The sequence below is a fragment of the Perna viridis genome, chromosome 6 (assembly GCF_037379345.1).
Source record: "Perna viridis isolate PV_CMFRI_1.1 ecotype Kerala chromosome 6, ASM3737934v1, whole genome shotgun sequence".
NCBI lineage: Eukaryota > Metazoa > Mollusca > Bivalvia > Mytilida > Mytilidae > Perna > Perna viridis.
Genome location: NC_142450.1, coordinates 28001218 through 28028915, shown reverse-complemented (window position 1 = coordinate 28028915; position 27698 = coordinate 28001218). Strand labels below are relative to the sequence as shown.

General features: G+C 33.0%; 2 protein-coding genes across 3 annotated transcripts; one reads left to right on the top strand and one right to left on the bottom strand.

The window, feature by feature from the left end:
* Positions 1–4081: 4081 nt before the first annotated feature.
* On the bottom strand, positions 4082–7250 carry LOC148614355 (uncharacterized). The gene has a single exon (XM_088588455.1). The coding sequence runs from the start codon at positions 7068–7070 to the stop codon at positions 5484–5486; it is 1587 nt and encodes a 528-aa protein (XP_088444581.1). The 5' UTR covers positions 7071–7250; the 3' UTR covers positions 4082–5483.
* A 12254-nt stretch (positions 7251–19504) lies between these two features.
* Positions 19505–27698, top strand: LOC148614354 (uncharacterized). Of its 2 annotated transcripts, XM_088588453.1 has the most exons (7): positions 19505–19793; positions 21267–21278; positions 22913–23090; positions 23629–23883; positions 24204–24346; positions 25587–25756; positions 27424–27698. In XM_088588453.1, exons 1-7 carry the CDS (start codon positions 19736–19738, stop codon positions 27586–27588), a joined length of 981 nt encoding a protein of 326 aa, XP_088444579.1. In that variant the 5' UTR covers positions 19505–19735; the 3' UTR covers positions 27589–27698. The 2 variants fall into 2 exon arrangements, with proteins under 2 accessions (XP_088444579.1, XP_088444580.1); XM_088588454.1 differs by lacking the exons at positions 19505–19793; positions 21267–21278 and adding an exon at positions 22065–22127.

Genomic DNA, 27698 nt, shown 5'->3' with positions numbered 1-27698 from the left:
AAAATTTTAAGATAAAAAATATAGGTCACCGAACTTTATTTCGAGATAATTGAGGCTAAATAGACTATTTTCTATATATAAGGATTCTGTAATTAATTTTGACAGTTACGCCTACTATTATTTTCATATTTCAAAACGAAAAGCGGGGGTCACCGAACAATTTTTTATGTAATATAAAAAACCTCAAATTCCCTTTACATTTATTTAGAACATTCTTCCACAAATTACCCCCCCCTTTTGAAAGAGGATTTATACAAAATTAATATTTGTTATTTAACTATTTATAAGATAATGCCCAAGACATAATTTTGCGTGATGGCAGAAAAAGCTTTTTCTAATAGATTTGATCTACCTTGAGGTTCAGCTAAAGTCAATATCTGGGACATTCCTTAATGAAATGTTTTCATTCTTAGTTTTAATAATACATTAAATTTAGCGCGGAAACATTACTAAATGCATCTTTATATGTATTTAACACACAAACACAAGCCAAATTTATGAAAACATATTTTATAACTTCTATAACATTAACAACAAAAATGTAAACAACATACTTTAGAATAAATCTACAGCTGCCAATAATAAGATTAGAAATATGAAATGTATTCTTGTTCCTAAATGTATTATGCATTGCAAGCTGGCATTAATGTTCTCGAAAAACTGCCATTTCTTTACATTTAGATGTATTTGGATACTTCATACCAATTCAGCTTAGTACCAACACTAATAACCATAAAACAATAAAATTTTCATTAAAATCTGGCAATTTGTCATACATTATTCCTAGCTTGCACTGCATTAGATATTTTAATTAAGCTACATCAATTTGCATTTCCAAACAAAAATATTTTCTAAATGTTTTTTTAAATGTTACTCCGGTGGTTTAAGAGTGGTCGGTATTGGTAGAGGTAAAATACTAATTTGTTGTATATCTTTAAAGTATACGGAATGTAACCCTGCTTGTCCCCCTCCCCAATATCAGCGATAGGAACGATCATGTTGTTATGAATTAACTCTTGAATACAACTCTCATCTACTAGCAAGCTACCATTTGATAATGTAACAATGTCTTTAACTGTTGAAGCGTTAACCGGTATGAACGTTTCCATAACATTGGATGATATCCTCATTTTCTGATAAAACTCAAGCGTCATTTTGAGATACTAAGAAGATTTTTATTACATTTCAAAGGTTTTTGTCTGAACTAAACACTGGGTATGTGTAATTTAATTGAACTTTCTTTATCTGACTAGTTTTCTTCTACGATTTCCATCACTTGAGCACCTGCCCGATTATTGTCACTTTCTTGAAACCTAGAAGAATCTCCTGTATGTACTCCATTAAAAAGATCGGCTGCCTATTAGAATATTTCTTTTTGTACGTTTGTTTAAAAAAACGATGTGTCTTGTATCACAATATAACTTTGTATTTGTGATTAATTAATCAATTGTACCAGGTATGAATGACCCGAGTTTCTTATTCATGATTCATAACTGTGACGGACTAAAACCAACATTGATAGACAAATAAGACACTCTAGCAATGTTAGATAAGACTAAGAGTTGTATCTTTTCCACTTCTAAAATTCCTTTAAAAATCATGTACGCTTTCTCCAGCAAGCCTATAAGACTTATACTTACATTGATTTGATATTGCCAGCCGGAAGTGACATGTGATGATTACTTATGATAGTAATAATCTATTTGTTTTTTATCATTAAGTTTTTCTAATAAATTTCTTATCAATCGTAGAAGAATGCAGTCACATGTTGCCATGCCTATTGGTGTTAAAGTGTGTCATGATACTGTGTCATTGAGAAGTTTAATCCATTGTCTACAGTGGACCAATCTATCCCGAACCCCTTTTGGACTCGAAGAATGGTCTGTTGAGATAGGTGCTAGGTTTACCAAGATTCAAAATACACTAATTGATATTAAGCAATATCAAAATTGTCGGGTTTAAATATATTTTCCAATTATATAGGGCTTGGTTAAGATAGGTTCCACTGTATTCCAAATCCATACAAATATGTGAACACATACTCAATAATTTTGTTATCCAACAAATATATATGCATCTTTGTGTAATTGTGAACTGTTGGAATTTCAATATGGTTTATTTCCCAAGAGCATACATATTGGAATGAGTAATTATAAATTTCATCATATAGATCCATAATGCAACATAATAAAAAAATTAAAAAAATGTGTAGCCTTGTTTTCGGGTGTATCACATGTTACAGAATTTGCATGATTCGTACAAAGACTGCTACAAAGAATAAATGATTGAATTTTCTTTTTTGTACTTACCAAAAATACATATTGAAACTATGTAAAAGTTACTAAATATGGAGATATTTTCTACATGCATGATATACCAGTTTTGATTGATTGATTGACTGTTGGGGTTTAACGCCCGAGTAGCAATATTTCGGTTATATTTAGGCGATGAGCATGAAATGGATGATAATACGAACACCGAATGATGATGAAATGGAATGAAATATGGGATGCGACACAAGGTAATGGGGTCGACAAATTTTGATTGCCACTGGAAATAGGGAGAGGTAGGAAGGGTCAGGTAATGTAGCCTTCTCTGGCGTAGCCCTGTGATTTCTACTCCGGGAGAATACAACAGTAGGGTTCTTTAACGTGCGAGGAATGTGGCATCTTTCCTAACACGTTGCACCACTATAGTTGGCGGTCAGGTTTTCCGTATTATAGCCCGACGACACCAGCATGCAATATGACAGGGGATACACCATTCCACCACCTTAGGCACAAAAAAATAGTTGCTCTGTGCGCAAAGCGCTCTAGCCCCCGGCCAGGGATCTGAGCACTATTTAGTCGCCTTTTACGACAAGCCTGGTGGTGCTGCCGCGGGCCTATTCTTTTGCCACCGGGCGTTTAACAAACAATAACTCTTGCTTATTTGTACATACTTCCCATTACAAGCAACCCATAGTATGTCATCAAATACAGAAACTCCTTTTGGATATTTTAAGTCTATTTCTGCATTGCTAAGGACTACTGATTTAAATTTAAGGGATTTGTCTAAAGCATATACTTTCTTTGATTGAAGTCGGAGACAAGTACGTGACCATTTTTATCAATACAGGTACCATTACAAATAAATTTTGTTTCAGGTTTGGCTACGAATGCATCTATCACCTTTAACTCACTTCGAATATCACTTTCAGCAGTTTTAAGCCTATAGAAAGTGTGATTCCCATGAACTTCCCCCATACACTGAGGGCAAATACAGACTGTACACTGTTTACAATAATACTTATAAGTTATCTTGTCTTGAATTCGACACTTCAAAGGTTTTAACACTGCTTTCCGCCATCTTGCGCATTTGAATCTTTTAATGTACTCATGTATATTGCATAGCAATCTGTAAATTTATTTTTAGCACATCGATGTAATATTTTGTGCAGTCAAACAATACAAAACTTAAAATACTGGATTTTAAATGCTTCTTAGTTTTCAACGGGTCATAGTTTTCCTTTCTTCGTTTGTCTACCCCGGACTAGAAAAGCAGAGGATGCTTACCCTACCGGTAAACCTGGTCCATGGTCCCAGTTTTTAGTGGAGTCCGAGTTGCTCGTTTACTTTTGTTGCTTTGTATGTATGATTTTAGTTACTTTATGTTCTTTGTTGTGTATGTCTGTTTTCCATGTCTGGTCTTTGTCCCTGGATTGCATTCTTTTGATTACCGCTATAACCTTGGTTCCCTTGATTACTCATTCAACATATTGCGCTACTTAGGTACAAGGACTTATTTAAACTTGTACTGGAAATATAAAATTTTTATCGTTACTATTTCAAACAATGTTTTCCTTAAAATACAATAATGATATAATTGTATTGAAATAACTGCAGTGTTTATTCAACTATGGTTTCGACATGATCTATACCATTTGTTATATATATTGCAGTATTAATTATTTTTACTTGTTGACAGAACTCACTTTTTTTGCACTGAGGGTTATATGTGCCATATGTACTGAAATATTGATGAAGATTATCTAAATGCTGAATTCTAGATGTGTGTTTTGTTAGGTCTTTAATGCAATTAATCCATTTTTATAATTTTATTTAATAATTCAATTATGCTCTTTCATCATTGTGTCTTAGAAAACTGTCATATATTTAGAGCAATATCTTCCATGTTTTAATTGTTTTTGCAATAATAGTATTTTTATCTTTCTTAAAATACCTGTTCATATCTCTTGTTAAGACATGGGAAGTCAATCATACAGTGTTTATTGTTTTTTTTTTACATAATGTTGAGTGGCTTTATAGCCTAATTGACCAAATTTTTAAAATATCAGTCTAGGAAATAGCATTTAATAAATGTTAAGTTAAGTGATGTGCACTAATTAGCCGCTAAATGTCATCTAACACTATTTTTTTAGGAACATATGATTTTATGACATACATGTATATATGAAAACAGAAGTGTGTGGGAAGTGAATTTCATTATATACCATAGGTCTTACAATTTAATACACTGTAATTGAACTTCATTTTAATATTTATTTATTTGTTCTTTACAAAAGCGAAATTTGATTTAAATAATAAATACAAAAAAAAACCAAAAACAAAAACAAAAACAAAAAAACACACATACACACACATGCAAAACAAAAAAGAAAACAACAACAAACAAACAAGGACAAACGGGTGGATATCACATTAAAAGATTTCACATTGTAATTAATTTGCTAAATATTGTTTATATTAAAGGATAAAAATAAGCAAACAATGATCTGATATATCACAAGGTAAACTTTTATAAGTTATTTTGTAATGCTTTTTTCGTGAATATTTTTGAAATATCTCGCGTCACATCATAATAGTCTAATGCTTTACAAATACCTTAAAGCAGGAAAGATTACTGTAATCAAGGGAACCAATATTCTAGCGGAAATCAAAATAATGTAATGAAAGGAAAAGTCTAAACATTGAGAACAGATATGATCAACAAAGAATATAAAATAATCGAAATAATACGCGCAAAGCAACAAAAGTTAATAAGCAACTCAACCTCCACTAAAAAATGGCGACATGGACCAGGTGCACCTCTTGGTTAAGCGTCCTCTGCTTTTCTAGAAACATCCGCCAATTTGCTCACAAAAAGTTAAGTCCGCGATAGACAAAAAAGAAATGTTCTATCCTGAAGAGAATAGCATCTAATTTAACAAGTCAAACTGAGCTATTCCTATCTGGTGAATTTCATAAATAATTGTACTTTAAAACAGCCTTGGTATTTAAAAGTGCACTTCCGGTAAATGTTGAAACTTTTATTATTTACAAAAGCCTCGATGGACTACAGTCTTATTTTGTGTTATACCATCGGAATATGAATTACTGCTTCATAAATGTATATTTACCAAAACACATACACAATAATATTTTCAATACAGATAATAAGGTATACGTCTTAGTATATAAGTTTTATGGTAGTTAATAACACAATCATTTACACAAAGTCGCATCTTGGCTATTATATTTGAGTTTGTGTATTTTCCCAACATCAGCCACCCACAAAATATCCTCATAGACAGCTACTCCTTTTGGATTTCGTAACTCTAATTGAGCACTAGTTAGAACAACTGATTTGAATTTAAGGTTCTTGTCTAATGCATATATTTTCTTGTAATTGTAGTCCGAAACAATAATATTGCCAATTTTATCTGTGCAGACTCCAAAGCACACAAACTCCAATTCAGGATTTCTTCCAAAAACTCCTCGGAAAGTGGCAACCGTTTTAGGTTTTTCTGAAGCTTTGTAATTAATGAGATGAATAATCGATGTATTTTGATAGTATAAGTTTCTGAAAAGACAGCATTGGAACGTCTCAGATTCTGTCTGATGAACATGTGTAGTTAAGTTTGGATATGTTCCATTGCTATATGATGAGATATCAGTGCAAGAGATTTGGATGCCGTCTGTATTAAAGATGCATATTTTTTTAAATGTAACTCCGGTAGTTTTAGAGTTGTCCAAATTAGTATAGGTATGTTTTAATCCAATATTAACAAAAACTAATTTGTTGTACATAGTCAAAGTACACGGAATGTAACCCTTCTTACCACCGATATCAGCGAACGGGACGATCCTTTTGTCATTAAGTACTTCCTGAATAAAGCTATCATCTTTTCTAACTAATAGCAATCTACCATTTGACAGAGAAACAAAGTCTATTGTTCTTAAAGCGTATATGTACGTTTCGATAACGTTGGACGTGATCCTTCCAATATTCCCTTCTTCAAATAAAATCCAAGCGTCATTCTTAGATACTGGTATGATTTTAATTGCCTGTCTACCGTATTTGTCTGAAATAACCATCGGGTATGTATGTTCACTTTCTTCATCTGACGATTTGTTTCCCACGATTTTCATCACTTGAGCATCCGCATAATAATTGCAATTTTCTTGAAATCCAGAAGAATTTCCATCTGCTTCTAAATTCGTAAACCGCCCAACTGTTACGTCGGAATCATTGCCGACGAACATCGGTTTAGTCTTCCTCGTGGTAAGGTTTTCGATCGAGTTAAAAGTTGTTCTTGCAATAGTGACCATTTCGATTATGTCGGTTAGATCCATTGACTTTGCATCTACTTCCGCAAATCTTGAACTTAACCATTCCAGCGTTTCCGTTTGTTTATTAAAAAGTGCTTCTCTTTTACCAAATTCTTCATTCAGACTATTAAGTGCTTTCTGTTTAGATTCGTTTAATTTTAGGATTATTGTGTTGGTTGCGTCTTCAATTTTACTAGTTAACTGCGCTTTGGCGATTCCTAAATCTTCATTCATATCCGATAGCGTTTTTTGAAGGCCTTTGATAGATTTGCAGTTTTCCTTCTTTGAGTCTTCTATAACCACCATAAGTTCAGTTCGAATGTCATTCTCAGCACTTTTAAGTCTACAAAACGTATGATCTTCATGGCGATCCTCAATACACTGAAAACAAATGCACTCTTTACATTGCTTGCAATAAAACTTGTAACTTTCTTGATCATGGAATCGACACTTTAATGTTTCACTATTATTCTCCGCCATCTTCTGTATTCACACAAATTAACAAAGTATGTCAATGTATATTTTACCTGCATGTTTGTTGTAGCATGTTGTCATAAAATTGTTTCCTTTAACAATGAACAGTTCGAAAATTCTACAAATCGTAATGGCGTTTGATGGGCGTATTCCAGACTGCTGTCAAAATCAATAATCCAAAAAGTTCGACAACTCAACTACATTTACAAAACAATTCAAAGCACTGGAGCACTAATAAACTGCATACATACCTTCCCTTTTCCATTGAAATGATTAAAACAGAAACAAGTGTTAATATGATATAAAAGTGCATGACAGTCAATAACATATTAGTTTTCTACAGAGAGATACAAAATCTGATATCTGTAAAGATATAGTTACATTGACTCACTTACCTTAGGCTTTAATTCGCTGTCTGATATAGTGTGTTGACAGAGATTCAATTGGGTTTCACATCATATTGGACTTTTTATTAGTGTTTTCTAAACTCACGGTCTGATCCTGCTTTCTCCTTTTTTTCTCAGAAAAATGAAAATCGTTTGTAGGAAGAGGAATGTTGTTATTTGCTTTGATTACATCCCGTCAGTTTCTCCTACAAAGGGCGCTGTTTTGGTTTTAACTACAAAACGATCTAGCAGTGTACTGAATAAAACAATAACTGGTCTCCATGGATCATTACCATGCCTTTAAAGACTGGTCACCCATTTTTAGCGGTTTTAATGGTTTGAACTGAATATCATAATACTCCTTGTGTGATAAAATGTTAATTGTACAAGGTCTGAAAACCCGAGTTTCCTACTCGTGAGAAAATGTGACGGACTAAAATCAGAATTCAAAGGACATCCACAGGCAAATATTCTTCATGTGAAATTCATGTAAAATTCACATGAAATTAACATGATTTTCATGTGAAATTCACTAAACACAAATTTTATGTGAACATTCCGTGTGAATTTCACGTGAAGGCTCCATTCACCCGAATTGCACGTGAACCCTGTCACTTAGTTTATTTGCTCAATTCAGGTAAAAATCATGTGAAGTTCATGTAAAAATTATGTGAAATAATTTTGCTTGAGTATAAGATACTCCTATAATGCTAGTTAAGACAGAGATAAGACTTTGTGTTGTCTCCTTTACACATCATAAGAACTTTTTTTAAAAATCACGTACACTTTTCCCACCCAGTCTATAAATAAGGAATAAATCACGGAAACTCCATTTAATATTTGTTTTACCACGGGTTGTCCATTTATGTTGTGAGAGAAACGAGTTAAATAACGATATAAATGGCCAGCCTATGTTAGAACGATGACAAAATGGAGTTTCTTTGATTCATTTTGATTTAAATAGGACTAATTTCTATATATTTTTGAATAGACGCAATCTTTGTGTTGCACGAAATGTTTTTCCATGGCTGTGATCTAAAGAGCTTTGTAGCAGGTCATATTAAATTGTACCCTTATACCTCCTATTAATGAATCTTGTTTGTGCCAAAAACAGTTTTTATTTTATTTTATTTTATTTTTGTGTGTGTGTGTGGGGGGGGGGGGGGGTCACTTGTACCTCTTTGAGGCAAACATCCATTCTTTGAATTCATCTAATTTCTCCTTTCTTCAAAACGACTTAGACTGACATTTTTCACCGTTAACAGGCAGCCGAATATCCCGCTTTCCAAAATTATCAAATACGTCGGGGTAACACTTAGGATATTGGAGACATTTTCAATATCAAACCCCGAGAGTATTCATGCTTAATTGAAGAAGATTGAATTTGTATTTTTTGTTTATTACTATCACAATTGATACTTTTGGGGTTCTTTTGATGACTTGTCGCGACTTTCTATTGTCAGAATTTATCACAAATTGCAACATAATACGATTTTTGATTTTCCTATAAAAAGTCGCATACATTCGACTGTACATATTATTGCTCAACCAACATGTCTCAATACTGGCATTATTTGACAGATAATCTAATGTCCTACATAAAAAGTCATGAGAAACTAATTTTCATGAAGGCAGTTTATTACTCCTTAACAAAAATAAAAAAAATATAACTTACCTCTAGAAAACTTGTTTCAGTAACAAACATAATTATCATCGACACCGTAAACTCATATTTTAGGTATTCATCATTAAGATAATGGTGTATCCAAAATATCTCATCAACTGAGACCCTTAGATACATTTTTATTTTTGGGTTTTAATCATTATGAAATGATAAAATGTGAACCATTCAGAATTTCCGATTTTCACATGTTTTTGATATTTTATTTTCAGACAAGCTTTTGTATGATAGCATACAATTATATAGTATCAAACATATGAACTTTTTACATCCTAAACAAAAAAAATCTATTATTCAACTTTACCGTAAACCTGAGCTACAGAAATTTCAAGAAAGCTGGAAGACCTTATTATTACAATTTAACTTCTGACATTAAGTTTACAAATATTACATTTTTACTTAAAAAATCATTTTGTATACATGTACATTCAGGTACCGCAATCCCATTTCAACGATTAGGACTGCAAATGATATAGCTAAATATCTTATTAGTCAATAATCCATCAATACATACACATAATTATTGGTATGTAGCTGATGCTAAAATTTGAAGTTCTTTTCGGAAGAGACATACACAACAAAGAACATAAAGTAACTAAAATCATACAAACAAAGTAACAAAAGCAAATGAGAAATTCGGACTCCACTAAAAACTGGGAGCATGGACCAGGTGCACCGGTATGGTAAGCGTCCTCTGCTTTTGTAGAAACACCCACCGAGTTGCTCATAAAAAGTCAAGTCCGGGGTAGACAAACGAGGAAAGGAAAACTATGACCCGTTGAATAAATCAGTTTTCATTGTGCACCATAACGATCCACGAGATCATGATGACGACCATAAAACTTCTGTAGTGATGACTTTATCTTAAATTGTAGCAACATAACCATGTTTCAGAAGCCTATTTGTTAGAGTTCTAGCGCGATACACAAAGTCTGCGTAGTTTCGACAAGCTTTGGCATAACGTATGAGTTGTGATATGAACACTCCATACAAGTAAAGGAGCACAATTTGTTCCCATTGGAATGCCGACCGTTTGTTGAAAAACACATCCACCACACTGAACAAATATTCCTGTAGTGGAATATATTTACTAGTGGACTGTACTTGTAACTATTTAGTTATCGATAAGAACCTAGACTCGAAGTGTGATTTTAAAGGTATTTTGACGAGATAGCAAGCAGTTTAAACAACTAGACCGTTTGTAGAAGTCAAGTACACTCTTTTGAAATATATCAACAGACTATAGCCCAGAGACGTCAATATGTAGCACGTTGAGAAAGAGACAGGTATTATTCCAATCTCAGCGTGTAGTGATATTAAAGAATAAAAAGCACTGGAAACAATGAACTGATAGAAATCTCTGACCAAAATATCTCTCAAATGAGAGAATGTAAACTAATTTTATATTTGGCTGTACAAAATCTGGCCAATAGTATGTCTATTAGTTTCAACACTATCAACAATCGCATACAACTTAAAATGAATATGGAAGAGAAGATTTCTGCCATAATACAAACTGCTTTAAAAACTCAAATAGACGAAGAATTCTCAAAAGTATGGAAGGAAATCAAAAGAATATCAAAAGTAAGTAGAAAGCAAGGACATGTAAATTACATGTAAGATCTCGTTATAATTATAGAACTAAATGACAGTAACCAAAAGGAGGAGATCTTAAAAGAGAAAAAAAGATCTAAAAAAGATAAAAACTACAGTGTACATTGACATCGATTCGCCCTTAGAATCTAGAATACAGTAAAACAATATGAGAACATTGTTAAAAGAACATGGAAGAGAAGGAAGAGTTTACCTTCATGGGCAACAAACTGACCAAGAAAAAGCATCAGGACAAACTGTGGTGTGAATTGCAGAACTGTCGGGGATGGTCTTTTAAAGATAATGACAACTTGCAGTTTGGAAAACTTGTGCTTTAGAACTTCATTTACGATATATGTGCCATTTGAGAAACGTTTTTTTTCGCGGAAATGAAATGATATGGATGGACATAAATGGACCGGAAATAACCGAAACAACATGCATAAAAGGACCGCCCGTGGCCCTGGTGGAGTAGGAGTCTTTATCAGAAATGAAATGTATGAAGAATTCGACATTCTTACTCTAAATAAAGTGTGGACTTTTATGGGTACAAACTAAAAGTAAAAACTGACGTTTTTAATTTGCTTTGCCCTATGTAATTTACCACCAAAGTGGGAGGTGGTCAAGTAGACATAACGACCAGGAACGCTTTTTGATGGTCCTCTTCAGCAAATATATTGTTACCAAAATAAAGGCTCAACCGTCGTCTGTGGCGATTTTAATTCCCTTTTTGAAAAAAAGATACGTAGAAGATGTGGATGATATAATTCCAGGAAATGTAACTGATTATTCCGAAAATAATAATGGGGATCTGTTTGTTGAATTTTTGACGGATACTTTCATCGCTGTGTTGAATGGGAGAGTAGGAACTAACGATTTACATACATCTCATCAAAAGGAAAATCGGTTGTGAATTACGTCTGTGTACCCTTTTTGCAATTAAGGAATATACTGGACTTCAAGTTGTAAAAATGTCCGACATAATCAACATAGTGCATCATAGTCAAGTAAGTGTATAAAGTCATCCGCATTTGACTTGAAATTCCCAATAGCGCAAAAATAAAAAAAGAAAAAAAAAGACAGACAGGGTTCCGGTATTGTTGAAAGTGTAATGTAAGCAATATTCCAAGCAATTTTTGCGTGATCAATAACGTCTTGATTTAATAATTGCAGCAATTAACCGCATCAAAAATCCATAAATGTAGACAACCAACTGTGTTCAGTAGGCATACGTTAATTTCTGTGATGTGGTACAAGACGAAGTGACAGCAAAACTCCCGTTTATTAACACCGCAAGCAACAGAAACAACGGGGCAAAAGATATGCACAAACTGCATTTGGATAACACTCTCCAAAATAAATGGAACAGTCTGTATGAGTGAACGTTTCGAATGCTTTTAAGAAAAGGTTAAAGGAAAAATATTGCTCCGATTGTCTGTGTCTTGAACAGAAAACATAAACGGAGGTATGTCTGTAGTGAATAAGTAAAACTTCAAGAAAAATTACATTCAACTAATCAAAGAGATTTCTGGAAATCGATAGGAAATATTAGACTAGCAAATGAGGGAAATCAAACCATTCCATGGTCCGTAATCGACAACAGAGATTATCAATCCAACATTCAAGGCTGGATCAGACGATAAGACAAACCATATGAACTATCGCGGTATCACTTTAGTTTCTGTACCTATTAAATATAATGTCATGTACTAAATTATCGTCTGAGAAGCAAACAAAATTCTGTGCGAATGTGAACGGTTTCCGAGCGCAGAGAAGTTGCAAAGAACATGTACATACGTTGCATCCTGTCATCAATAAAAAAAAATTATCGAACATCTCAACATTAGTGTGCTTCATGAATATGCAAATGGTATTTGACTCCGTCCCAAGAAGTTTACTTTGTATAAACTTCTCACATCTGCAGTACAAGGAAAGATCATCTTGAAAGCAATTCAATCCCTGTATGATAGCGTGAAATGCTCCGTCAAAGTTATTGAGTGATTTCGCTATGTTTCAACGTAGATTCGGGTGTGTACCTAGCCGAACGAACCAACCGAATGGAATGACGATATTGCGTTTGACATACTCCTGTATACTGACAATACAGCCGTGGTTGCCCCTGACGAACACAGACTACAATGAATGTTGAATGAACTTGCATCATGGTGCGAGGATTAGAAATTACAAGTCAATCTGTCAAAAGCCAAAGTAGTTCATTTTAAGAACCCTTCAATAACAAGGTCAAACTTTCACTTTGAATGTGGAGATAATATTTATAACATACGAACTCTTACAACTTTGATTCGACGATTGTTTTGTAAATCTAGAAAAGGCTGTGAAAGAACTTCCAGCTAAATCAGCTAGTAGAGCTCTTGGGGGCACTTTTCGGTGAATTCATAGCTGCTGGTGCATGACTTGGAAATTTTACTATAAACTATATACATCGAAGGTGAATACCGTTATGTTCTATGGCAGTAGTGGGGGATACAAATCTCAAAGAGATATCGACAACGTACAGAATAAAGCTGCAATATGCTTTCTTGCGGTTGGGAAACGTACCTCTAACACAGCTGTCAGTGAGGATCTGGGATTAACCACTTGTTACACGAAGCAGAAACTTTCATTTCAAAATCGTACAGGTTAGCGAAGACAGACTTATACCAGAAATAGCGAAGTGGGCCTTGTAGCGACGGAAAGGTTGGATTCAGCATGTAGATGTTCATACTGTCACAATCACAGTTAAAACAGCGGTGCACATTATGAGTGAAAAATCAGACGGTCACTGAACTACATAATGATAGAAACAATGTTAACTTAAATAAGCTACGGACTTATCGTTTGTACAAAACAAATGTAAATGCATTTTTAAGTTTGTGAACATTGAACATGAAACTCATTTTTAATGGTCTATTCCCTGTATGAAGATATGACTTGTTTCAAAAGACACGCCAATTAATTGAAAATTTCGATAACATGAGTATAGAGTGTAAGTTCAGTTCTTTAATGACCTGTGATAACATTCAAATAACAGTGCAGACTCAATTCACAAATTTTATTTCAGGAGGTTTATTAGTATGAAGTTGTTCACAGAGCTTTTTTTTTTTTTTTTTTTTTTTTTATTTTTTTTTCACCTTTACATAATATAATTTTCAGAATATTTATATATACTACAGATATCATGTCCCTTTTATAGTTCAATCTACTTCTAATTATTTTTCATTCATTTATTACATTTCTTGCTATTTTTTTATCAACGTTTGAACCTCTTTCTATTTTACAATTTTAGATTTAAGTGTTAAATCAAGGTATTTTATCTAAATATGATATTTTTACTTATTCATTAGTAAACTTATCTATTTTATTTCGAATCACATTATAGTAGGATCGATTGCCTTTAACACTATATATATTTTATATAATTGGTATGGATGATTGTTTTTTTAAAATATATATATATATGAAGATGATAAATTTTAAATTGAATATTTCGGATAACAGATATCCTTCCTCAGCATAAAACTCATAAAACTATATGAGCATAAAACTCACAAAACTTAACGAGCATAAAACTCACAAAACTTTACGAGCATAAAACTCACAAAGTTCAAGATCAAAGCAGATTCGGAAGCTGAATAGTGTGCGCTGTGGGTGATTGTACCTTTATCAAAAGCTCACATAAGCAACTGATGAAGAGCCTGAATGAAAATAACAAAGAGGGCCTTTTTATCAAAGTTACAATTAACTGTGGACAACAATTAAAAAAACTAAAAGGTCCAAATATAGTAGTACGGCGTATTGATGTATAGCAAGTAGTGCTGTACCAGCCTTAGATCCAAGACCTAAAAATGAATTATTTTTTCTCGTTAATTCCATCTGGAGAAGTTGTTTGCAATTTCTTCATCCAAAAGCTTTCCCGAGATACTCTTTTACATTTTGACCAGTTTTTATTATGTTCTATGATCGTCACAACAATGTTGTGGAGATCCTCCTGGGTGTGTCCGGCAGATCTAAGATGGCGACTCAGAGGGAGGTCTGGTTTGCATTTGTAGTCACTGCGATGACCATTCATACGCCTGTTGAAAGGTTGTTCTGTTTCGCCAACGTACTGCATACCACATCGGCACTGGAGAAGGTATATGGTATTTTCGGTTTTGCAAGTTACGTCGCAAAAAAATGGCAAATTCCTTTCCAGTGCAGTAGCTTTTAAAAGTTTTGGTGTGCAGCATCTGGGTACAGGTCTTACATCTCTTATCTCCACATGGTCGACACTGGCCCGTTGTATTTTGTTAAGACTGAGATGAAATCTCTGCCCTTACTAGGGCATCTCTTAGGCTCCTCGGTCTACGGAATGCCAGGACCGGGGCCCCCGGAAAGAGCTTGGAGAGCTTGGGATGTTTTTGAATGTCTTTCCAATTTGAATGCAGTAATTGCGAGAGTTTCTCAAAGGCTGGATGGTACGTAAGTACAAAAGGGACCCTTTTGTTCTTTTTGTTAGGTTTGTACTCGAGGAGATCTTTACGGCTGATTTTGTTAGCACGTTCAAATCCCCGATCTATATCTGTTGATTTATAGCCACGCGATAACAAATGACCACGGCGTTCATCTAGACGTTTGTTGGTGGTATCGTCAGAAGAACAAATGCGCCGAATTCGAAGTGCCTGACTGTATGGGATGCTTTTAGTACAATGTTTTGGATGACAACTATTGGGAGATAAGTATTGGTGACTATCAGTTGGTTTGCTGTGAAGATCCATGGACATTATATATATATATATGTTGGGTGTTGATCTTTTATTCTATGTGATTGTATATGACTGACTGTTCTGTAAGGTCAATGCATGACACTTAAATACAATTAATAAAATAATTTACTATGATTATTATGATTATGATTATTATTATTATTATTCATACATGCATATACTATAAAATACCTTTTAAATAATCTTTCATTTTTAGTCTGAAGGGGAAATTAGACGAGTGACACACCGTATCTGCGTCTTTTTTGGCATACATCAAAAGTGCAAGTGTGTAAACTACACGCTAAGATTTCTTTTAATAAAGTTTGGTATAATTAGGTCTGGAAACTGTCAATACACTATCTGCGTGTGTAGATCTATCTGACAAATAGATAAATTTTATAAAATGTTTGTTTCTACATTTCTTGTTAAGTCAGTAGGGATAGTCGGCGCACGGATACAATTCACGCTTTATAGGTCCTCTCAAAGTAGTATCTTCTATAATTTACAAAGGTCACGTTATCGAGTTGATTTCGAACAGATAATCTTTTGTCATTTAAAGATTGACAATAAAACATGAACTATACGAATTTGTTTTAAGAAAAACAGATAAAAATATTTTTAGCTTACTGTACAATGTATTTTATCTTTTCAAAAATGAACACTTTACATACGGGCTTTACAGTAAAACGAAAATAGAATGCATTATTATATGTGCCATTCCGTCGAATACTTGTATTTCAAAACACATTAAACATTGTTATTGGGTCAATAAAATATATATCAAATGTAGATTCTTATTAGTACATAACTGTTTTTTTTCAAGATAGCATTTAAATAGATTCACCTGATATTGTCTAAATATTCTCAGAACCAATCTGTTGACAATGCATTGTCATGCAGGGAAAACCATTGCTTTCAATTTTTGATAAATTAGCACCAGATATACCCTCCTTGCTGAATACACACATTTTGTGTAATGACACTAAAACTGCTTTGAACATAATCATGTATGTCCCAAACAACAGAAAATGCTTTTAATTTACAGCAATTCTTGACTGAGCCTATTATAAGATTTGCTGTCACTAAATATCTATTGGATAATACTGCAAAATGCCATTTATATCTTTACATTTGCACAGTAATTGGTGTTTGTGATAACATTGGCTGTGGTAAGGTATTAATAATAACAATAAAAGCTGTCCTTGCATTAGATATCATTTTAACCGTGTCTCTAATCCTCTTCACCCGATAAAATTTGTATAAAATATAGATAAAATCAAATCACTGATGTTTTTAATTCTGTAACCTAGACTGCAACATATTTATCAAGCACAATGTTCTGATAGTCAACACGACACTTTACCAAAATCGAAAATACTACTCGTTATACGTTTTCATATTAATGGTACTCGTTATCTTTTTCAGATTTATTTAGGTGCTTGATAATGTGTAAAAAGAAGTATTTGAATCCCTTTGAATTTTAAAGTCGTATCTGTATGATATAAGAACCGGTGGTTCTAATCAGCGGTCTAGGATCCTAAAATTTCCATAAGAAGACTTAACACTTCTTTTTATAGTACCAGAATCACCACTACCTGAATTTTAATTTGTATCTTTATTAAGATAAGATCGTTGATTATTATTTTATACGACGCATATTTTTCAGCGGTAAAATGTCATATTGCTTTTACCTTTGCCGTCTGGCGTCGTTATTTGTGGTTACTTCTTGTCTTGGGCATTGTTAAAAACGTACTACAAGTTACCATACCACAAATGGAAGGATGCTTTGATTTGGGGCCTCGGCCATTTAGTAATTGAGATATAGAATGGGATCAAAGAAAGACGTTTTCTTCAAGCTTGAATTTGTCCAACGGTTTACGGGTCATGTCGACCTTTGCAGTCGAATCAATTTGCCCATATAAAGCATTGTATTGCCATACGAAGCAAGCAAATAATTGTTTGCAAGTATTTGGTACCAATTCTAGTGGATCTATGTGTTATAGTTCCAGTGAATAAAGTTTAATGGTGACGAAGGAGAAATCTGCTTATAATAGTACACCGAACAACTGCATGCTCAATATAATTATATATTTTATGACAGAAATATATAGTTTTTACTGATTATGAATTCAAAATAGATATTCTTTTAAACAAACCTTACTTTTGGTAATCAGAATAGATATGACGGATGTACAAATACATACTTATGAAGTCTTTATTCGAAGAAAATAAACATTTGTGTGAAAATATGAGAATGATCATTTACACGTGGTTCGGCAACAACAACTATTTGCACAAGGCAGTTTGCTTACTGTCATATTTGAACTTGAAAATTATCCCCACATCTGAAAGCCATAGCAGTTCATTGTGCACACTTATCGCCCCTGGAGACTTGATTTCGAATTCATCGTTTCGCACCACCGTTGTTTTGTACTTCAATTTCTTGTCTAAGGCATAAACACATTGGTGCTTGATATCAGACACCAGAACATTACCATGTTCGTCCATGCACGCCCCACTACAAGTGCATTGCGAGTCCGGATATAATACAATAGCTCCTCTGAATGTTTTGGTTATTTTACTGTGAACATAACTAGTCTGTCAATTAGTACACAATACATATGTGGACAAAATGAAAACGGATATGACTTCAAGGGTTTCTCCACATGTAATCCTTACTGTTCACTAATCGTCGATGCAGCAACAGTACACACAACGGACAAAATCGCCTTTAACACTGTACAAACGACCGATTCACATGAGATGAAACGGCTCACTAGACTGTCCATTATTGAAATGACGACAAAATCTCAAACAGCATGGACTGCGGGTTCATTGTCGACGCACGCAGAAACAAGGAGTTCCATCCAGCATGAATCTATTACTCCAACAAAGTCATCAGAACAGACAACAAATTCAGAAAACAGAGATACAGCAGATGTATCAACAAAACCTGAATTCGTCTTTTCAACCTTACAATCGACGAATGTTTCCACCCACCTGCCTTCGACATCTAAACGTTAGTGTATAACACCTTTTTCACAAACACTGAAATGATAAAATTTTTAAGCACACTTAACTTAAAATTTTCACTTTAAAAGCGAGCCTATCTGCAGTATTGAGGTTTCGTTATGTAGTACATGACGAAGCTGTCATAGCTATTGAAAAATATACGCAGGTATATAAAGTGAAGATTTATAACGAAATTACTGAAGTGATGAACTCTAGGCAAATGTCTTAAAGAAATGTCCATATAACAAGTTTCAATATCAAGGAAAAAAGACCTGCAATGTTTCTGATTTAGTACAGGCATTTCCGATGGAAATATTGTTTTTAAAACAGGTTTGATAGCACGTGAAACCATTACGGTTAGTCCTTTCACGTTTAATTGGCAGTACAAAATAAACAGGGAGCATAAACTTTCCACCGTTCAAAATTCATTATATTATTATCAGTCAAGCTAAGGTCGTATTACTTACTGAATGTGCTTTATGCTACTTACGTTGGTTAAGCTTTTGCTCTTACGAATCATCGACGTCAGTGTAAATAAAAATACATTTATCCAGAAGTCCGTACCGATCAAAAGTAAGGAAATAGACATATACAATGCCTTATAGGTTGTTTATATTTCATATTTCAGGGCTACTCTCATGTTTCTGTACCTGTGAATACACAACGAAACCAATATCATTGGAAGCAAATATTAAGAATCTAGTCCAATTTTTTAGGTGAAAAGAAACAGTACAACTGCTTTCCTTGGGAAAATAAAATCCAAAGGAGTCTGAATACAAAATATGAAAGCTAAGAAAAGACAACCAATACAACACCATCTGAAGAAAAAAAAAAAAAAAAAAAAACACACACACACACAAACAACTAGAGATAAACAGAAACTACAATAAATAGCAGCAGAATACCTACACTCAACTCGATATCGGTGAATTAGGTCATTGGTGACGATCATTGGTCTTGAAAAGCGACAACTTTTGACAAAATTTTTCCAGTATTATTTCCGTAAGCTGTGTCCTATTAAAAAGTTTTTATTTTTAATGATTGTTCGTCGTTTTTATCAAATAATACATTCAAACTGAATTACGTTGAACGACCAGCAGGCGTGATCATGATAAATACCATGGATGACAAATGTACGATTTTAATGAGGATAACCTTTGAAAACTGTAAAATCCAGCTGCTTTCTTCGTGTATGCACTCGAGATCAATTAAATAAAACGAAGGTTTAATACAGGTTAGAGCATTCATCAACGAAAAATGGTTGACATGAGATTTTTAGTAATATCAGTTGTAATGCTTATAAGCGATAGTGAAGGTAAGTTTTGTGAAACTTGACCATTTGAACTGTTTTAAATGACAAAATAATGTCGTTTGTATATTTACATTTCATTACAAGCATCAGCATTGCTTAAATGGCACACGTATTTATGTGATGTGCATAAAACTTCATCATGATCTTCTAATAACAGTATTATCTGTGTTAAGAAAGCTTTAAAGTTTGAGACGGAAATAATTGCGACACTTCATGTTAGTATGCTGTTCTTGTGAATGTTTTGAATGCCGTCATCGCCTTAGATACTGCATCACAAGTGGTAAACAATTACTGAAAATAAAGTAAACTGATATTCCTAAATGTAATTAATTAACCTTTTACGCAATGAAATCCACCATTACTTATTGTCCCATGCTCAAATCCCATTATAAATTCCCCCTTTCCCCTGTTGAAAACTCTCCATTCACTTCAGAATCCCACATTAAATTTTACTTAATCTATATTATATAATCGTCATCTTATATTTTAAAAATGCTGAGACTGATTCCCGATTCTTCTATTCCCATTTTCCATCTCCAACATATATAAACAACGTAAAAGGTAAGGTAGATTCAAATTGTACTACCCACCCCGCTATACTGCATTCCTATTGTATCATGGGTTCCACTGTGTAACGGTGTAACTGAAATAAGAGCATTGGATAGTGCACATTTTCTGTATGTGGCGTGCTGGACAAAGCGTAAACTTCGAATGCATATTTTGTTCAGGTTTGTCCGAGAAATTTACGGATTTTCGGACATTTTTTTATTTCTGTAAAATTATTATTGGAAAATTGTTGTAAATTGAATGAAAATGAAATAAGAATATAAAAATATATAATTTTGATTTAGTGATGAGTAGTTGAAGCGTGTACATATGCATTTTCGTTGCCAGAAATATGCTAAGAAAATATTTAGACCTTTTATGTATAGTGTGATACAACGGGAACATTTTTTTGGGGGTAAATAAGTACGTAATGTAAAAGATGCTGTATTAAGAAAATTCTTGCAATGCAAAATAAGATAAACTAACTTCAGGCAAAATGAGCATTCACATTCCAGAGGCCAGTTGTGCCAGAGTTGAGAGAGCTATCAAATAGTACTGTGATAGAGTGAGACCACAGTATACTTATTATTTGTCCATGTTTGTTTGTTTGTTTCATGTGTTTACCATATCTAGCTGTCTCTTCCATTTTCCACTTTTGAAGCTTTGGCAAGACACGATGCAGATAACTAAAACGTTATTAATAAATTTACAAGCTGAAAGACATTTTCATTTATATACAAATAATAGTTTTCACAAATTTGTTCCAAACATCTAAGTTAGATAACAAAGCCTGCAATAATTCTATTCAACGATTCGGTTTCATTTTATTTAAAACAAAAGGATTCGTGAGAACAAATTGTAAGTTTCTATATATATACTTGTTCATGGTTTGACAAACATGCTAATTCAGAATGATAATTTTGATTTCAGGGCAATCACTTGGTAAGTATAATTGTCCTTTTTAAATAATGTTAAAAAGAGCTAAGTACTATATTCTTCGTCACTTCCTCAAACTTGTAAAGAATATTATAAACGGCGATGTGCAGACAGGATATTGTATCATCGAATAGTATCCTATGTGAGATGCTTTCGACCGGAAAAATAGTATCAAATTTCATCAGGTGGGATATCTTGTAATAGTTAAATGTTTTCCATTGCTGTTAAATTGTTTCCATATACACATAATCTTATCATGATTATACGTCATCACTACAGAAGTTTTATGGTCGTCATCATAAACTCGTTGATCGTTTTGGTGTATCCATATGCACCATGAGATCTGATTTATACAACGGGTCATGAATATCCTTTCCTCGCTTGTATTCCCCGGACTTGACTTTTTATGAGCAACTCGGCGGGTGTTTCTAGAGGACGCTTATCCTACCGGTGTACCTGGTCCACGCTCCCAGTTTTTAGTGGAGTCCGAGTTGCTCATTTGCTTTTGTTACTTTGTATATATAATTTTGGTTACTTTATGTTCTTTGTTGTATATGTCTGTTTTCCATGTCTGGTTTTTGTCCCTGGACTACATTCTTTTGATTTCCGCTATAACATTGGTTCCCTTGATTACACTTTCTTTCATGTGTCTGAGAGTTACCTTTAGGGTTACTATTAATATGTAAAAAGTGGGGCTTGGTTTTTTGTGGGGTAAAAAAAAGAGTTCACAAAATAAGGTGTTTATGATTCGGATAGTCTTTGAAGTGAAATGCTTTCCATGATATTTTTTAGAGATTGATTAGGATCCAAACTATTTTAGATATTGATTAGTATCCAGAATACTTTCATATACTGGTTAGTATCCAGAATACTTCCATATACTGGTTAGCATCCAGAATATTTTTTTAAAGTTATTATGGATAATTTTCATTAATCTAATTTCAGAAGTGACACACTTTTTAATTGGATAAAAAAATTGTGTCCGGTATCTTGTAATGTGACTATGATGTCATCAACATTTTTTAATGATTTACTCGTCGAATTTTGACTCTAACTTTAAATTACAAGGAATGCCTATTATATTTTTTCGGTCTATTTTAAAAATAACCTCAATGCAATTAGCTATAATACCGTTACTTATAGTATTTAAATTGTGGAAAATGGTTCATAGGCAAATAATATCCCCTGAAAAGAAATGTGAAATAACATCCACATAATAGCATTTCATCCGGAGAGTATTATGTCTTACGGTTGTATAGCATACTAAAATCAAAATCGTTGAGCATATGTAGTGTTCCTATTGAAGTCATTTTCTATAATAGACATGGGAAAAATGTTGTTTTTTATGCATAGCATTTGTTGCGTAAAAACTATGACTACTTACACATCTGCAACTTAAGAGGGAAACTTATGAATGATGTCTTCACAATATTAAGACCCCGAAATCCTAGCACAAGTTCTCTTGGTTTTGTAAAACAAAAACAAAATTGAACGTTAATAAATGCGAAATCTTACTCCTTAATGATCCGAAAATTAGTCAAAACCAGAAAATACATATAAAAGACGATTAGGTCAATTATTTCAATGCACAGAATACGAAAGTAATTTTTGATTTTTATACGCCATCTTGCCATTTTTAGGTCGCCCACCACTCATCGCTGTAACAAATAATAGAATTTATCTAGTGGACGAACTTACATGGACAAAGCATATGTTATATACCAGACAGAATATACAGTTTAACTCCATTGATTTCCATTATGAAAAGCAGATGATATTTGCAGGTTATTCCGAATATGAACGTGGCTATGGCAACAGGTATAATTACACGTCATAGACAGATTATGATATATTTCTCTACGATTGACTATACACTTCTGTCAATCAAGCATGTAATAATTGAATAAATAATTTAAAATCGCCTTTGGTATCATGCTGACTACAACGAGAAAAAAACATTACTTTCTCATAAAAATAGCGTATATGGGTTGCAATTATCTTCCTTTAGCTCCTTCCCAAAATTATTCATTTGCTTTTTTCTTCATTTAATTTTACCGTTGAAGCCTTTTCTTTGGGAGGAAGTTGTATCTTTTGTTTTGATTAATGGTGTTTTGTTTTGTTGTTTTGTTAAAAATTTGTAATTCACGGTAAATATATAATACGCTCAGTATTTCATGTAATACACTTGTCAAATTATTTACTAATAGTACTATTACTACTGATCAAGTCTGTCGTTTTTTCTAACAAAGTATAGATTAAAAAGCAATAAATATGTAAACTACAAAATATCCTAGATGGTTGAAAAAAAAATAAATAAAAATATACCACAAATATTATCAAACTATTTAAATTACAGGGGGAAAATAATGTCAGCTAGACTTCAAAATGGTGTACTCGCAGATATTAAGACTTTACTTACTACTACTGCTAACAAGCCACGAGTTGCTGTTGATTGGATCAATGATAAATTATATTGGAAATGCAAAGCGGACAGATTTGGGTATAATGCAGTCATATACACTTCGAACTTAGATGGTAGTGAAAGTTCACTTCTACGCAATATTGAACGGTCTAATTGGTATTCAAATTTCCAGGTGGATCCAATAAATAGGTAAATTCAATTCGATTTCAAATTGTTACATCAGATGCTTTGTTTCTCAGAACATCAAATGGATAATTAAATTCAAGTTACCATGCAAAACGTTATCTTGGCTACAATTTAGAGTTTTAAAATCAGGTGTTTTAGAAGTGAACACATTTTTCTTTCACTTTACAAATCCATGCGCTTATGTTTTTATATTTAAAGAACAGTTCTAATAAACATGGATTAAAAAAAACTAATGAGTAATTTACGAGTTTCATTATACAAAAGAATATACACCTTCCATCTAAAAACCAATATCTACATTACTGTGTATGTATTTATTAAAGGAAATACTACTTCCTTTCTGAAACTACTGGCTGGGAAGAAATTCTCCAACAGGGAGACATGGATTCCAACAGATCCCCGCTTACAATAGACAATTGTACGAACGACGGTCGAACACTTTTGTGTGGATTTTATTTTGCAATTGGTATACATGAAGGCTTATTGTATTTGAAAAAAATGCCATCTTTCCCTAATTACATGTACATCTACATTTTTTTCTCTTTCACTGTTTTAAATGAAATAAGATCGTTTGTGCTTGTACTTAACGATTGAAAATTCAACTGTAAATGTAATTGGTGTAAGTCTATTGTTTTATTACATACATTTTACATTAAGTCATGTACAAAATATGTAAGGAAAGCAATATAAAAGGCTTATTGCAAAACTCTGGTCAGTTATATCAAGATCAATTTATTTCTTCAAGAGCAATCTCTGAAGATTCATGTTTTGTCATTATGGCGTAACATAATGTGTATCAGGTCGATTCACCAAGAGCAAAAATATGTACGTTAATTTTTATAAAAAATGAAGAAAATTCAAAGCAAATCATTTTCATACAGTCATAACCTCAACAATATCTTTGGGTCGGTGCCATTCGATCGGCATACTTTAGCTGAAAAATAGAGGATTAACATTCTAGAACTTGTACATTCTCTCTTAATACATCGTATTGCAAAATAACTAAGTCTGTTTGCCTTTCTTACATATGAAAATACCGGAATAATAATAATGCAAAGTATTTGCAAAATCAAAGTCTTTCAGCGTTTTCAACATGGACCATGCTATTACTCTGAACTAATGTAGAGTCGATATTATGATAATCCTTCTCCAGTTGTCCCAAATTCCGATATCACCTTATTTTGGAAGCAACATTACATGTACAAGACTTTTAGTCCAGTCTTTCGGAACTTTAACTTCCTACACAGTAGCAGAAAGACTATTTTGTTGGTAAAATCAATGAGAAATAGATGAGGTTTGATTGACATGAGTTTCAATACAGTTGAGGAATAATAGATTAAAAATGGTTATAAAAATTTCATCTGCAAAGATTTAGAACGAAAATAAATAAAACAGTTAAGATGTTAAACAAATATAGAGAAGAATGTTACATTCTACCTTTTGTTTTAAACCACCAAGCTCTTCGTGGTCTCAGTTAAAGGGAATCAGTTTGAAAAAAAAAAGAACCAAATTAGAATTTTTAAAAATCTTCCTTTGCGTAATTGTAGTCGATCAAAGCCATTGTATTATAATAGTTTAATAACTTACGCGAATGATCATATTTATGCAACAGCAAAATATTAAAAAAACTAACATTGTCTTACTTTAGTACATTAAAGTTTAAAAATACTTTTTAGGTTGTACATATATAATCAATCTTTTTTCAGACCATGCCAATAATGGTAAAGTTTACTGGATGGACAAATATAGCTCAAGAGTAAAGAGCTTAAACTCTGATCTCACCAGCTCTACCTCATATGATTTTGGAGCATATGAGTTCCCGCTTGTATTGAGCGGAGAAACAACAATAGATGTTCCTTTTAGAACAGCCCATAAGGTAAGTAATTAATGCATTGGCCTTGGTTTCGCGTAAAAATAATAATCAATCATTAAACACTTCAACTTACGAATCACAAGCCTGTTTATTACTTTGAAAAACAAACTCATTACATTCATTATGTCTTAAGAAGCAGCATAGGAAAATAACATTGGTAGGATTTGGCGGGAAATTCGTGGTGGGCTCAAATTAAGTTCTATTTATGAATATCTTCTGAACCTAGATGTAATATTCGCCATGTCATTTACCGTTTAAATAATTTTCTATGGTCCATCAGGGGGTCCACCCAGAGATATTTGTCATGATTTGTAAGTGGAGTTTCAAATATATGGTAATTTTATTATATCAAACGTTTAACAATGTAAAAAATAATGTATTACACTGTCAATTTGCAATGCAAACATAACAAATACTCTAACGTAATTCATTTCTGCCGATGTAAGAATTCCAGTTCTACTTTTTATGAAACTTATGATACGGCCATTTTAAACGAGGAAGTGAGAAATTGTTTTACTCATCTCTTGAAAAAGATAAAAATTATTATTCAATAATTTATCCATTACTTTACAAGGCACGTTACAAAATGATTTTGATTTTTTTTGCTGAAATATAAAAAAAAAATAATTACATATGTTTCCGGATAATGTTCACTTTTTTCGAGGTAACAAATATGAAAGAGCATATTAAACTGGGTGCTAACAAAAGACATGTTTGTTGGAAGTGCAGTATAACGAATGTAAGAGGGAGATCCAAAAATATGTCTCCGAGATACTTGTCCCTTTTCGTACAATTTATTTGTCAGTATTATTTTCTCTCGTTGTTGAATTTTTCTTGTAAACTTTTAGCATAATGATTAAGATCCCGTTAATTTTAGTAATACATACATGTAAATGTATCTTTAAGGTTCGCTAAATGCCAGCTAAAATTTTGCAATCGACGTTTCGTTTTCCAATCGAAAAATGTTTCCGGAGATTCATTTGGTGTACAAAGAACATTTGTGTTTTTTATTCTGTAAATGGACGCTATTACTACCATATTGTCCATACAATATGAAGACACATGTATAGACTATCAGGTCATGGTATGATGTATTTGAAATACGAACAGCTCATCGGATATTAATGGACTATCAATGTGACCAAAATAATTAATAGTCCAAAATCCAGCCTCCTCTAATTGGAATGAAAATCTTTGGCACTGAATTTATTTGCTTTTATACTTTTGGTTGATTCCAGTTTTTAAAATGTAATTGAAATTCACATGTTGAATGAATTTCTGAGGACTAATCTCATGTGCCAAATCAGTGAGGTTTTTGAGCTTTTGATTCCCAATTTCATGTAACAACCAAACGAGATCCAATATTCAATAATGTCAGATTGTATAATTTAATTGACATCAAGGGTCGATCAACGGCCGTTTATGAGTCATTCGCGTTGGCATCCCGATGCAGTCGAAACTAACAACCTTTTCGTTGTCTAGGAATGTTTGGTAGACAAAATTTGAAAATCTGACTCGTATGTATACGTGTATGTATATATGTTTGTAATATTGACTGGATAAATAGAACATACAGCGGACAAGTAATGTAACAAACTTTCAAGCCATAAAAGCTACACTTTATCTATCATTAAGTTACACTGTCTTAACTTTCTCGATTTATTTTTCAGGGTTCTTTGTATGGAAATCCATGGTATAAAAGGTTTGAAAAAAGTGGAGTTATCGCCCAAATGATTACCGGAAGGGAAACTGTCAATTACCTACCTTCTTTAGGAATGAAGTATTATCAAGTTTTCCATTCATCAGCACAGCCTAGGCCCAGTGTAAATAAATAGAACACATCAATACAGGTTCCTTTGAATCCTAGCATTACGTTTCCATGTCCATTCAAAAGCGAAATAAAACTATGAATTTGTATTAAATTTAAATTAAATTAAAAGTTAGA